Source organism: Sitophilus oryzae, unplaced genomic scaffold, assembly GCF_002938485.1.
Source record: "Sitophilus oryzae breed Bouriz unplaced genomic scaffold, Soryzae_2.0 scaffold_1583_pilon_pilon, whole genome shotgun sequence".
Classification (NCBI taxonomy): domain Eukaryota; kingdom Metazoa; phylum Arthropoda; class Insecta; order Coleoptera; family Curculionidae; genus Sitophilus; species Sitophilus oryzae.
Window position 1 is genome coordinate 783,642 of NW_022146262.1, and position 15,302 is coordinate 798,943.

The following is a 15,302-nucleotide window of genomic DNA, read 5'->3' on the forward strand; positions in this document are numbered from 1 at the left end:
ACGATCCAAAACCAATCCACCGAAAACGGTAGTCACTCAGGAAAGCCTCGATGTTGCATATAAGCCGATCCAAGAAGATCGACATGCCACATAATATCGTGAAATTGAAGCATCGTTGGACATTTCAAAGACCTCAATTGGTGTCAAAAACTCTACACCGGGTTAACGCAGGAAACTCCAAAAATATACAGGGTGGTCCGAACTGTATTCCGGAAACTTCGGCAGCATATTCTGCAGATAAAACTAGGTAAAAAAGTTCCTCTAAATGTATGCCCTAAAATGCTTAGTTTCGGAGATACAGGGTGTAGAAATTTCATTTTTATTTCGATTTTTTCCAAATAATTTCTGAAGTAACGTCATAATTTAGATGAAAATTGGTGTCTGGGAGTTTTTTGACATGAGAAATTTGATTTTGGTGCCAATATGGCTCCTACTGGTAGAGGGCGCCACCTACATCTGTTCTAAATGTTTTGAAGCGTAATAACTTTTTGTCAGTACCTGTATGAAACTACCGAAAATATACATCTCTGTGATTTTTTACGTAAAAAATATCTCTTTGTAAAAATCGCTACTAGCAACCGTTCTCAAGATATTTAGAATGGAAATAGTCAATACATACCATTATTGACGAAAAATAAACACGTTTAGTAGATAGTTATTTCACTGAAATAATAAATTTGGGAAATTTTTATTTTTTTTTCTGCAAAAAATGATGATAAAACAGTTTTTGTTGAACATTTGGTGCAAAAACATTTCAAATTTATGATCACAGTCTAATAACTATTTAGTCAAGAGGTTTAATTTATGTCAGTTATGACAGGTGTTGATAATTTCGATTCCAAATATCTCGAAAACCATTACTCGTAGCGAATTTTACCAAAACACTTTTTTACGTAAAAAGCGCAATCGCAAATGTATATTTTCTTACTCGGTAGTTTTATACAGGTACGGACGAAAAGTTATTACTCTTCAAACCAGTTAAAAAATATGTAGGTGGCGCCCTCTACTAGTAGGAGTCATATTGACATCAAAATCAAATTTCTCATGTCAAAAAACTCCCAGACACCAATTTTAATCCAAATATTGACGTTACTGCAGAAATTATTTGGAAAAATCGAAATAAAAATGAAACTTCTACACCCTGTATCTCCGAAACTAAGCATTTTTGGACATATATCTATACGAACATTTTTACTTATTTTTCTCTGCAGAATATGCTGCCGAAGTTTCCAGAATACAGTTTGGACCACCCTGTATACAGTTTTGTCAATGGTGATGAATCCTAGATTTACTCTTATGAACCCGAAAATAAACATTAATCAGCTGTTTTGGAGTCCGAGATGAACCAAAACCGACGAAAGTTATCCATTCTCGAAGTGTTTCCAAAGAGATGGTGGCGATATTTGACTCAAAAGCAGATCATGTAGGAACAATTCTTCTGCAAGATCAAAGAACTGATACTACTGATTGGTACTGATTTTTTTTGAAAAACCAATCCTCAACGACGAGTGATGACACATCTTGAAAAATAATTGAGATTTTGAAACAAGAACACATCGAATTGTTGGACCATCCTCCTACAGTTCTTACGACTTTTTTACTTTTCCAAAAATTAAGAATGAACTGCATGGTCAAAGGCTCCAGTCCCTAGAAGATGCAGTCAGCGTCTTCAAAAACCCAATTATAAAGAAACTAACAAGCTAGTGGAATAACAAGATGCATTTCTTTTCGTGAAGAATACTTCGAAAAGTAATAGTGTTTAAATGCTATATAATGTGTTTTTTTTACCTCTATATGCAAAATATAAAAGACAACCTTTGTATAATACCTTTAGTGTTGTATTATTTAATTGATTGTTATATTTGTTTTGATTTTCCAGGAGAAGTACGACAACAACTGGTGGATAGGGCGTCTAGTGAAGGAGGGCTGCGACATCGGCTTCATCCCCTCACCTGTCAAACTAGAGAATTTGCGCCAGCAGCAGCAGAGTCGCGCGCCCAAGCTCTACTCGAGCAAGACGAGCTCGAGCTCGAACATAGGCGGCGCCGCAGCGGGTAACGAAGCTTCGAGAGGTAGCACTCCTCCCACGCCCGGTATGTCCCATCCCATTGTCGTCGTCTTCGTTGATTTTTGCGTGTATTTTTTTACTGGTAACTGACCACGAGGCCCAAGAGAATATTTTTTGTGTTGTTTTTTATTTTTCGCGGTTTTTCTTCGTTTTTTTTTTCTGGCGAGTGTTAATATCAGTATTATACAGGGTGTTGTATATTTTTGAAACGTTTTCTTGATAAAATACACTATAAATGAATTTAATCTGTTTTTAATTTCTTACTTATTTTCTATTCGGTATAAAATTGACTATTTTGATATGATTTTTAATTGTTTAGTTATTATTATTAATAATATTTCTGATTTAAGAATATGTATGTATATTTGAAAAAAGTCTATTATGTACTATGTCACAGTAATTATTGTCTTGTAAATACACTGGACTGTCCCTGTAAGAGGTTCGTATATCCGAATAAGTTTGTTTTTCCTTTTTATTTTCTAATTTTTGGTATATTTTTGACAGTTTTATTATTTTATTACGATATCCCGTCTATCCAAAAAGTCCCGAATCACTTTTTAGATAGTTCTTACTAGAATACTGTAGCTTTTACTAGTAGATTTAGCATAATATTGTGGTACTAAAAAATACTTCTTGTTTCTAGTTTTATTAAGATGAATTCGATATTATCATCTTAGAGAATTATTTTTTAATGTATAATGGTATAGAAATGTATGTTCCAAGACCAGAATTTGTAAGAATAAGGTCCAAACAAGGTATTTTTGTTTATATTATAATTAATAATGATTTTATGCAGAGTATATAAATCTGGAGAGACATTGTTTCAAAACTTGAATTACAGTGAAATTGTATATCATTTTAAATGTACATCCAAAGAGAATCACTCAAGAAGAAAATTAACTCATTCAAAATGCGTGAGTTAAGAGCTTCTTAACTCACTGATGTAGATAAAATATTTTTCTAATCTTTGAGTCCCATTTTCCGGTTGTAACTTGGAAAATCGTTACTTTCTAGAGTAAGAAAACTATCCAAACAGAAACTGCAGTATTTTCATTAACAGTACATTTTATGAAACTAATATATCTAATTATTAATTTTATGCTAAATCTACTTATTGTGAAGCTACAAGAATTCGAATAGGCAGTAGATAAATTAGTTTGAATCATCTCAAACCAAAAACACGAGCTGCTCGTTTCATCACACACTGTAAATATTTATATTACACCATTCCTTAAAGTTTACTACTATCAAAATTTGCACATTTAGTTCCTGGCTTGTCGTAGATAAACACTTTTCGCCAATCTCAAATATTTAGGAATTATTTTCAGCCATTTCCTGGAATAGTGCACGTTATTTTCGACTTTCAACCTTATGTCGACGCATTTTGAAATTATTATTAGTAAATAATTCATATAAATAACATGTTCTAAGTCATTTAAACATTATAATAGACGAAATATTTAAATATAACACAGATCATCTTAGTTTAAGTAACAGTTTTTATAGCCACTTGCAAATTTATGTATGAGATTATATAATTAATTTATTATTCTGTATTCTACTGACTTAATTAAAGCTTCATTCATAACCTCGAAATTAGTGGAATAAATTAGTGGTTTCAATTAGCGTAGTAGTTTGTTCCTTTAATTTCAATGTAAGCATTCAGAACGTCAAAATTAGTGGTATATGTTTTCATTTAGTCGAAAAAGTTATCAAACTTTTAACTTTTCCACTAATTATACTTCAAATTTTGCGAGAAATGTCATTTTGGCCTTTGATTATCTTCCGTCAAGAGAAATTGTGGTTAGAAATCAAAAGTTGATTGTTTTATAAGCTAAATATTAGGCTTTCATTGTGGATTCAACTGACTACCGCAAGCTGTTGCTAGGATATTCTATTAATTTTAATTGTGTTTTTTAAACATTGTGAATGAAACTAATAGTTAATTTTCATGTTATTTTTCATACAAGACGATAAAATGGTATTTTATCGTCGTGTATAAAACAATATTTTTTTCCATAGCGAGTTACGTTTTAAAAAATATTCAGGAATTATTATTTCAAGGAATTTATTACGAGTAGAAAAATATTGTGCTGGGTTGGCGTTGGTTTCTATGTAATTTGACAAATAAATAAAGTTGTCTCTTTAGTTGTCAGTTTTGAGTCATTATAAAACGAAATAAGTAAATTACCAACAGATATTCAGGCTGAGGCGACAAACGCCATATCCAAAATACTTCCATTTAAATCCCGAATAACTTATGAAAAGGAATACAAAAATTTTCAAAAATGGAAGAAGAAATGAAGTTTTTAACCTATCCTCGCTGTTAAAGTATCATTTAATCTACCCTTGCGGTTAAAGTAATATTTATCTGCTATTTTTGATAGATATAAGGCAATTTTAACAGTTGTTATGGAAAAAAAAGTATAAAGTCTAATTGAAATCACTAATTTATTCCGCGCAATTAGTGCGCGGTTCAGAATGAAGCTTTATACATTATAATATACCAAGTGGCAACGAAATATAAGTAGTTTAAAAGTAATATATGCACAGTGTCCAATATAAGAATGGACGCTACAGGAATCTCGTAAAGCAGAAGAGATACAAAGATTATTAAATAAGAGAAAAATTGCGCCTTGCTATTTGTATATCGGCATTCTATTTATTGATCATAAAAGTACGGAACTTACTATAATGTGATGTTCTCAAATCTTTTATGTTTTCCTAGAGCCCAATGGTTACTACTGAATTTGGGAAAATAAGAAACATTAAATAATAAAATTATATCATCTCATACAGCTCCATTTCATTTTATACTTACTATAATATCAAACTAAATTTAGGTAAAATATTTTACCTTGCCATCAGATGCTTAAAATACAGGGTGGTCCGAACTGTATTCTGAAAACTTCGGCATCATATTCTGCAGATAATACTGAAATTATAAATTTGGGAACTTTTCATTTTTTTTAAATAATCATAAATTTTTCTTCGAAAAAATTGTGGTAGAACAGTTTTTGTTGAATTTTTGACATTTATCTCATCATTTATCAGCCATCTTTAATTTATGTCAATGACGATAGGTATTGACAATTTAGATTCCAAATATCTCGAGAACCATTACACGTAACGATTATTACCACGAGACCTTTTTTTACGTAAGAAACGTCGTAAATGTATATTTATTACTCAGTAGTTTTATACAAGTACGGGCGAGAAGTTATTACTCTTCAAACCAGTTAAAAAATATGTAGGTGGCGCCATCTACAAGTAGGAGTCATATTGACATCAAAATCAAATTTCTCATGTCAAACTCCAATTTTCATCCAAATATTGACGTTACTTCAGAAATTCTTTAGAAAAAAATCGAAATAAAAATGAAACTTTTACACCCTGTATCTCCGATACTAAGCATTTTAGAACATATATTTATTCGAAGTTTTTTACTTATTTTTACCTGCAGAATATGCTGACGAAGTTACCGGAATACAGGTCGGACTACCCTGTATATTAAAATCTTATACAAAAAAAATACAATAAAATATACGATGTACTTAGACAGCCGTTAAACGATAGCCTACTAAAATGCCATTAATAGATATTGTGACGTCGTTCATGTCGGCGGAAAGTAATGCCTAGCCTTAAGCATTCTGCAAGAGCACCTGTGGGTCAGTGGCTGAGGCTATCGCTTCGTAAGCGAATGGTCCGTGGTTCAAATCTCACGCCGACCAAGACTTTTTTATATTTTTTTGCTTATAGCGTGATCTTATTGCATTGGTTTCACTCTTTTTAGTTGGATTGGTTTAGTTATTTGGCGGGTTGGTTAGCGAGGTTATTTGGAGGGTGTTAATTCATTGGTTAGTTGGTTATTTGGTGGGGTTGGTTGATTTTTACTAATCTATATTTGTTTTTTATATTTTTTATTAGTGTCGAGGTTAGTTGCGGTGGTTAAGTTGGTTATTTGGTGGGGTGGATAGCGTTGGTTAGTCCTTATAAAATTTCTATATTTCATAAAGCCGTCAAGTGCGTCACATCAACGACGTCATACCTATTAACGGCATTTTAGTAAGCTACCGTTTAACGGCAGTTTAAGTACAGCCTAAAATATATTATAAAAAAATACATTAACATGTAAGCAAGGTAAAATAATGACTTGGGTGTTTATTTAATAACCTGACAAGGAAAAAATGGAAACAAAGAACACAATAATATATAAAATAATCAAATTTTGTCAAAAAATGCATGTTTTAAGTCTATGGTATAGTTTAATTTAGCCCAGTTAGTTTATTACAGGCCAAGGTAATATAATAAAATAAAAATACCTCTAATATTTTTTAGAAAAATGCAAAACTTACTGCTTGATTGACAAAAATGCAAATTACCTTTTTTCCGTGTCTTGTTCATCACTATAATAATAAACACTCAATTCTACTTAATATAGGTTAACGTATCATTCATTTTTTCCCTGATATTAACCTCCAAATCCCTCAACAACTTACAGGCGATGAGTCTGACTCGATGGGCAACCCCAGAGGCAAGTCCCTTACCACCCCGCCAGCCAAGGAGAAGAAGAAGCCCTTTTTCAAGAAGCAGGAGACGACGGCACCGTACGACGTGGTACCATCCATGCGGCCGGTCGTACTCGTAGGGCCGTCCCTCAAAGGCTACGAGGTCACCGACATGATGCAGAAGGCGCTGTTCGATTTCCTCAAGCACCGTTTTGAAGGAAGGCAAGTATCTCAGTTTATACAGGGTGCTACAAATTCGATGTACGAGCATTGCTATCTCGGAAACCGTAATAGATACGAGAATGGTTAAATTGGGACAAAGTTGCGCCTTGAGATGTTCACCAAGATGCCATAAAAAAGGTTGTTTTTTTTTCAAAATGAATTTTATTTTTTCCTATCGTTACTTTTTAGAAAGTAAAAAAACTAATTGCACATTCTCATAGCCACTATCGATATCTGATAGTATTTTTAGATTTTCAAATTAGCTGATAATTTGTGATATACAGAGGCCAACTTAATTTTTTTTAAATACGGACCTGCATTTTTTATTTCATGTTTTGAAAGAACTCGATCTCTCGAGTATAATGATGTGCTACACTTAATATTTTTTTTGTTTTGGGTACCTTAACAACAAAACTATTTAATTATTATTTAAAATAATTTCAAGACCGACTCGGACTTTTTAAATTATTTCATCTGATTATATTCATCGCAACAATATTGATCAGCACTAATTAACATTGAATTAGGAAAATCGAGCCAATTGAAAGATTTAAATAAGTAATATCCAGGTCAGCAATTTAAAGATATTATTTTTATTTTTATTGTGTGTTCGAAAGGGTTACCACCCTCTCTATTGTACCGGGTGTCCCACTAAGAATAGCTCTCGGCTGTATCTCAGAAAGTATTAGCCGTAGGGCTTACGGAAAAAAATATTTAAAACTAAAGGGGCCATGAGAAATTGCTGGAAATTATTTTCAAGTTTGTAAAACGGCCGCTAGGTGGCGCAACTGCAACAAAAAATAAGAAAATGGAGTTTTTGCACAATTTTGCCTAGATAATGGGTACTATAAATAATAGCTTCATAATCTTCAGTAAATTTTGAATTTTCTTCGTTAGGGCCATTTTCTGCTATCTGCTAAAATAAAGTGGTGGGGGAAGGTTAGATCTATCTTTATTTAAATGTTAATACCTCCGGACTGGAGGATCAGAATCCAACAAGCGAGGGCTCGTTTAAAAGAGCGTTTCTATATTATACCATAAAAATAGTAATAATAAGGTTTTGAACGTAGACGCTAGGGGGCGCTTTCTTACAATTTAACAAATATAGCGCGTTTTTTCAAAAAAAAATACGATAGTATGTGTTATTTTAGCTGATAGTAAAGAGTAGTATAAGCTTAAAAAATCAGCGAAAACCACATCTTGATATCTTCTTTCAAACCGAAGATATTAGCAAAATGATAATAAATACCAAAAAATAAGCCCTTAATTACCTTATTTTTACAACACGGTATCAGTAGCCCTCTTGATTATGCCCATTCTTACCTAAAAATAAGATAGAAACAGTTAGATTATTTTAAAATCGACGATATACCCGAATATCATAATATCAGATGTATTAATATCTAATAATTAAGATATTAATAACAGTGAACAAGAAACGATGATTCAGTGAAGTCATGGTAGGCTTTGGAAAAAAGTTGCTTTTCACGTAATAGTATAAATGTCAAATTGTTATTAGGTCAACATTTTGATAGTCTTAGCAGCTTTTTTCTATTTTTTAAATGCTTTATTATTTGAAGTAGTTGAAGTTGTTGGCATTTTGAAAAAGCAATCAAAAGATAAAAAACGCTGCTGAGACTATCAAAATGTTGATCTAATAACAATTTGACGTTTATACTATTACGTCAAAACCAACTTTTTTCCAATGCCTACCATGACTTCACTGAATCATCGTTTCTTTTTCAGTATTATTAATATCATAATTATTAGATATTAATACATCTGATATTATGATATTCGGGTATATCGTTGATTTTTAAATAAACTAACTGTTTCTATCTTATTTTTAGGTTAGAATGTGCATAATCAAGAGGGCTACTGATACCGTGTTGTAAAAATAAGGTAATTAAGGGTTTATTTTTTGGTATTTATTATAATTCTGCTAATATCTTCGGTTTGAAAGAAGATATCAAGATGCGGTTTTCACTGACTTTTTAAGCTTTTACTACTCTTTACTATCAGCTAAAATTACATATACTATTGCATTTAATTTTTTGGAAAAAACGCGCAATGTTTGTTAAATTGTAAGACAACGCCACCTAGCGTCTACGTTCAAAAGCTTATTATTATTGTTTATATGGTGCAATATAGAGTAAGAAACGCTCTTTTAAACGAGCCCTCGCTTGTTGGAGTCCGATCGTCCAGTCCAGAGTTATTAATATTCAAATAAAAGCAGATCTAACCTCCCCCCACCACTTTATTTTGGTAGATAGGGGAAAATGACTCTGACAAAAAATATTCAAAATTTACTGGAGATTATGAAGCTGTTACTTGTAATACACCTTATCTAGACAAAATTGTGTAAAAATTCCATTTTCTTATTTTTTGTTGCAGTTGCGCCCCCTAGCGGTCGTTCTACAAACTTGAAAATAATTTCCATTAATTTTCCATAGCCTCTTTAGTTAAAAATATTTTTTTCTGCAGCCGCTACGGCTAATACTTTCCGAGATACAGCCGAGAGCTATTCTTAGTGGGACACCCTGTACAAATATAATTTTTGTTCAATTTTATTTACAGCTCTTTGAACAGATCTTCTTCTTATACTTCCGAATACATTAGTACTCCAGTAGTATATGTTTAGTAATATATGTTTAGTACGATCCTTGTAGCATAAGACTCATTGTTATCTAAGACGAGATTGTATACAAACTTTATTGATGGTAACTTTATTGGTGTATAAGACTTTCTTCCTGGGCAGCGAGTATTAACTATAAACTGTGCTCTGGGTCTATTTAATTTTCCCTCGATTTTTCCTCCACTTGACTTCAAAAGACACAAAACACATGTAATCACACGAACCAAAATGCATCATCTTCCAAAACGCAGATGTTTGACTTAAGTTGACACAAAATTATAACCTATAATTTGGGAAGACAAAAAAAAGCAAAAATAAAAAAAAAATAAAAATAAGCCTCAAAAATCTAAAGGCGAGTTGATACGCATCGACGTCCGTTTGTCGTTCATCGTTCCGTCAAACCAATAAAATTGAAATCTGTCATTTTTGAAATAAACCAATAAAACTGGTTAAAAACAACAAGAGAAGACGTATGACGGATTTATATTTAAACCCATCCATAGTTAACTTTAAAAATATTAGAAACTTTTTTAGTAAAATAAATAGATTGGTATGGGACGTCATCTGTTTTTCTTCAGTCATCGTCTGTCGAAATCTTACCTGAGAAAAAAAAACAGAGTATACCGAGATACTTCGTACCTCGAATTTGTAGCACCCGGTATACAGCCCGATATGTTTAGGAGTGTCACGTTATTTTCCCCTTCCATGTTAATCATTATGGTTAATTTGTGTTTTATTTTGCTGTTGTAACACAAAAATGTTCCAACCTCAATTCTTTACTGCTTGGCAATCAGTGATGACAACTTAAAGACGCACAACTAAATAACGTTTTCTTTTTCTTTCAGGATCATTATAACCAGGGTAATGGCTGACATCTCGTTGGCCAAGCGATCGTTGCTGAACAACCCTTCGAAAAGGGCCATCATGGAACGGTCGAACGCTCGCGCATCGTGCCTTTCCGAGGTGCAGGCCGAGATCGAAAGGATATTCGAATTGGCCACAACGATGCAGCTGGTCGTGCTGGACTGTGATACGATCAATCATCCCTCCCAGCTAGCCAAGACGTCGCTGGCTCCCTGCGTAGTTTATCTAAAAATTAGTAGTCCAAAGGTAAGAAGATGCGTAGGTACCCTAGATCATATATACTTACGTGGATAAGTATATCACTATGGAAACTGTCGCAAACATATCAACGACTTCCATTTATCTTCATTTTTTGTTGCACATGCGGTGCTTCTACTCTATCTATCCTTGTCGAGGACCTATCGCCTGCGCGCCAAATTTGAACATTAATTTTGTAAATTTAATTTGTAACATGCTTATATTTGAACAATAAATTGAATGTTTACTGTCATAAAAATTAAATTATATATAATAAACATTTAGCCACTCCGTACGAATATCAATTTTCTTAGGAAATTTCAGCAGAAAGTATGCATGTGGCTTAATATAAATAAAAGAACAACTGAATATTTTACTTGCCTATGAAAAGATAATTCGGGGACCTTTATATTAGAATTTTCACACACTAAACACTTTCTAGTCATTTTTACAAGTATTTAGAAAGTCCAACGAAAAAAAAATAGAAATATAGTTGCACAAACTTAAAATTAACTTCTCACTGCACACGCTTGCATCCTTGGCTATATAAAAGCGGTCGATAAAAGAGTAATTAATTAATACAATTTTTAAATTAAAAAATGCAAAAAGCAAGCGTCGTTACACAATGGAAATAAGATTATGACATATGATTATGACAATATGATGACAATGAAAAGTTGGCTTCCATAACAATGTATAATTTGTACTTTCTAAACCATATAAAATTATGATTATTTGGGAAATACGTGCAATTTCTAATGCGCATGGGGGCGCAAAGTAAGGTCCTCGAGAAAGATAAACCTATTGAACGCTTCATAAGTGCAATAAAGAAGGTTTGAAAATGGCATGTCGTAATGTTGGAGACATATTTTTTAATGCTAAACTTATGGCGTTGCACTAGTTCTTAATTTTCGCACTAACTTCATATGGGATAATGTATCAACCTTTGTATCAACCATTCCCTTTGCTACTTTCCCCGTTCTACAAGTTGATGTTATTAGATTTTCACTCTGACGATTTGTTTATAATATATTTTTAATTTCAGGTGTTACAAAGATTAATAAAATCGAGAGGGAAGAGCCAAGCTCGGCACCTGAACGTTCAAATGGTGGCGGCCGAGAAACTAGCTCAATGTCCCACCGAAATGTTCGACGTCGTTTTGGACGAGAACCAATTAGAAGAAGCCTGTGAACATATAGCAGAATATTTAGAAGTAATTTAACTCTATAATACCTAGGGTCAATGCATTGGTTCTCGGCCTTTTAAGGGAAACTTTGACTTTGAAAGCAAATTAGATATGGAAGGAGGTTTTAAATCATAATTTGCCCAATACAAAAAATGTTCGGTAGAGTGTTTTAATAATTATGGATTTTTTTTTAAATTTTTATTTTCAAAACTTTAGTAAAAAATCAATAATAACCGAAAAAAGTGCTATTTTACTGGTTCTTGGCCACCACTCACAGTTCTCGGCCAATTTTGTATTGGTTCTCGGCCATGTAGGTATACCTGGAATATAGGTAGGATGCCTTACTATGATTCTGCGTACCTAATTAAGAACCAATTAATTTATGAAGGTATCAATAAAAAAACTTTAATTAAAAAACTTATATGTATGTATGGCAGGAATATTAGTAATACAATAATAGCAATAGGCTCCTTAAAACCTAAATAGACTATAAACATTAGGTACCGGTTAAATACCTATAACCATAGCTATCTAATTTTCTGAAGCTATTCTTTACAGAGTTCCTAAATCTGTCAGATTTTGATAAAATTTCGTCAAACACGCTACAAAAATTAATTTTTGTCACCGAGCAATTTAGATTTTCGGGTTTGTTCTGCCACTTACAAACTGTTTTTTCCATTCCGATTTCATCGGTTTGAAGACGCTAACGTCAGCAGGCTGGAGCATGTGGGTGATGTTAGGTGGAAGAGCATATAAAATTATTTCATTATTGTGGTACCACTCACTAATTGTCATAGTGAGATGGGATTTATGCCCATCCACAAACAGGCCTCGGAATATTTTCTGTAATCGGCCATTTGTTAAAATCATTATTGATAAACTCAAAAAATACGTCAGATGTCATCCATCCTCTTTCTGACTTTCCTAATACCCAACCGCTCGGCATATTGGCAATAACAGCCCTGGGAAGTCGCACATAAGGGAATAACAGAAGTGGAGGAGCAAATTTTCCTTCGGCGTTGAATATAATTCGGGCTTCCTCAGAAGATCGGGTACTCTTCCTTTGATTCTATCCTGGATCGTCGCCCTTGGTACATTAAATCTTTGACTGGCCTCCCTTATTTTTATTTTGTTTTCCCGGATCTCACGCAGAGCATTCTTGAGATCTTTCTTTGTGTATTGGTACATCCTTGGTACTTTAGGTCGTATCAAGACGGTTTTATTACCCTGGGTTTTATTTCTCCTAGTTTCCCTAGCCACTGAAAAAAATCAAAAGGATTAGAGTTGGTTAGCGGCCGAGAACCGAAATCTACAGTGATCTTGGTTCTCGGCCACACTATTTTTCATGGTGGCCGAGAAACGCTAGTTCTCGGTCACTATTTTTAAACATAATTTTTGATTAAATTATATTTTATATTCGAATTAATTTAGCGGCCGCAATCTAATAATTAAAAAGCAATAATATAAGTAAATAAAAAAATAACAAACACAAAAAAAAATATGTGTTTTTATAGTTTTTTTAAGATTGAAAAATAACTTTTTATACTGACTCTCGGCCATGTTGGCCGAGAACTAAAAGATCGTGTTTTTTAATTACTGGTTTGCGGCCACTGAAAATTTTAACTAAAAACCCAACTTTTGCTTAGTTTTGACATATATTTACATGTTTTTACCCTTCCCCCATCATATATAATACATTACAAGTACCTAGAGTAAAAAAATAATAAAATACTTACTATTTTGTAGCTTCACACTAGTAAGCAAATTTACATTTGAAACACTACCTATGTTGTTCTGTTGTGTGTCCAAGAACTGTGGATTTTTCGCACGCTTATTAGTTGCAGCTCCATCTTAACCATTAATAAAATCGAGAGGGAAGAGCCAAGCTCGGCACCTGAACGTTCAAATGGTGGCGGCCGAGAAACTAGCTCAATGTCCCACCGAAATGTTCGACGTCGTTTTGGACGAGAACCAATTAGAAGAAGCCTGTGAACATATAGCAGAATATTTAGAAGTAATTTAACTCTATAATACCTACCATACGATCGAAAAAAAGATTGTCTTTACAAGAGGAAAAACTTTTTTGTTATTGACATTTTGAGAAAAATGCATTCTTCATAAAAAAATTTGCTGGTTCTATAATAGTTAATCCCGTTTATACTTTTCCAAATTTCCATACCGTTTTAGATAAAATTAAAAAAAAATGAAAATATGGTTGAATTTTTCCCTGGCTGAAAGTCCCAAAAATCAAAAGGCATTTCTATGGTAATTTGATTTCGATTTCATTCTTTGATAGATGGTTATTATTAATTTTAAGTAACGCCATATTTTTGCTGTTGTTAAAGTATCACATAAAAGAAACAAGTTTAGATTGGAAAGTGCCCATAAGGACAATGTAAATACTATTTGGCGCTATTCTAACGGTCGCTCTCCAAAGCTTTTGACAATTTCGGAGCGTTCGGCTTTTTCCGGAATTATGTCGCCAAATATTTATTCCAATTTATTATTATTTTCTTTTAATTTTTTAAATAAAATACAGTCTGTTCCATATAAGAAGCTTTATTTTGTATAAGGACATGTATGAAATACCTATGAAACCAAAAAAATACCAGAAAATCACCACGATGGTTTTTGCAATTCACAGCTTTTTAAGTTTTTAATACCACTTTTTCACAATTATCACGGGTTTGAGTAAATAAAATTTAAATTAAACTCACAAGATAGCAATAATTACTTTGAAAACGGACGCTTTAAACGCTTTTCGGTATTTTTTTAACGAGGGCGGTTTGAATTATGAAAGATTTCATAATTTTTGAAGATTCTGACTTTGATAAGAGAAAATTATTTCTGTTCTTGTTTAAGCAACATTTTTTTGAGACTAATATTATTTTAGGCTTATTGGAGAGCTACTCACCCAGATGTTCCAAATGTACAAAGACCTATTGGTTCCTCACCCCAAGCATCTCCCAGCGGAGATCAAGGAAGACCGACGCTACCAGGTATGTACCAATCTTAATTCTTATATACGAGTATATTGTAATTATAAATTTACATAGGTATAAAAAGGTCATATAAAACATATATTTCCATTGTTATACATTAAAAAAACTAGAGCAGGGTGTTTTTGAAATTGTCGTAGTCTTTCATAAAGTGCATCATAATCCCATAACAAAATGTTAAATTACTTATGTTACTAATTACAAAGTTAAATAGAGGACATTGTTTTATTCAATGCAAATGTGCCACTATTTTGTTATAAGGTGATTTTGGAAATAAAGATTATTATATTGATAAAAACGAGTTTCTGTTAATGCAGTGTTAGAACCTAATAAATAAATTATCATTAACGGTAAAATTGGCATGTACATTCACAGGTCACATGCATACCTGTGTATGTGAATTCATGTGGTACCCACCAAGCAAAAAATCTCATATTACATTTGCAACATTGTAATGTTGATTTCTCATCGTTGTGTCTTGGTTGATCAAAGCTTAAATCACCACAATACACTTTTACTTTTACACTGGACGCGCGTTTCGCTAACCATGTTAGAATCATCAGCAGATGATTATAAACTAAAA

The 15,302-nt window shown here is 32.8% G+C and overlaps 1 protein-coding gene across 7 annotated transcripts in view; it reads left to right on the forward strand.

The window, feature by feature from the left end:
* The window catches only part of LOC115879667 (voltage-dependent L-type calcium channel subunit beta-2), a 54,272-nt gene that overhangs the window by 22,509 nt on the left and 16,461 nt on the right, over positions 1-15,302 (forward strand). For 5 of the 7 annotated variants that reach the window (XM_030896586.1, XM_030896588.1, XM_030896592.1 and 2 more), the window contains exons 4-8: positions 1,880-2,093; positions 6,570-6,798; positions 10,279-10,543; positions 11,580-11,747; positions 14,614-14,719. In XM_030896586.1, coding sequence (XP_030752446.1) covers positions 1,880-2,093; positions 6,570-6,798; positions 10,279-10,543; positions 11,580-11,747; positions 14,614-14,719 — 982 coding nt within the window. The remainder of the gene's footprint in view (positions 1-1,879; positions 2,094-6,569; positions 6,799-10,278; positions 10,544-11,579; positions 11,748-14,613; positions 14,720-15,302) is intronic. The other 2 variants (XM_030896587.1, XM_030896590.1) reach the window with 1 other exon arrangement.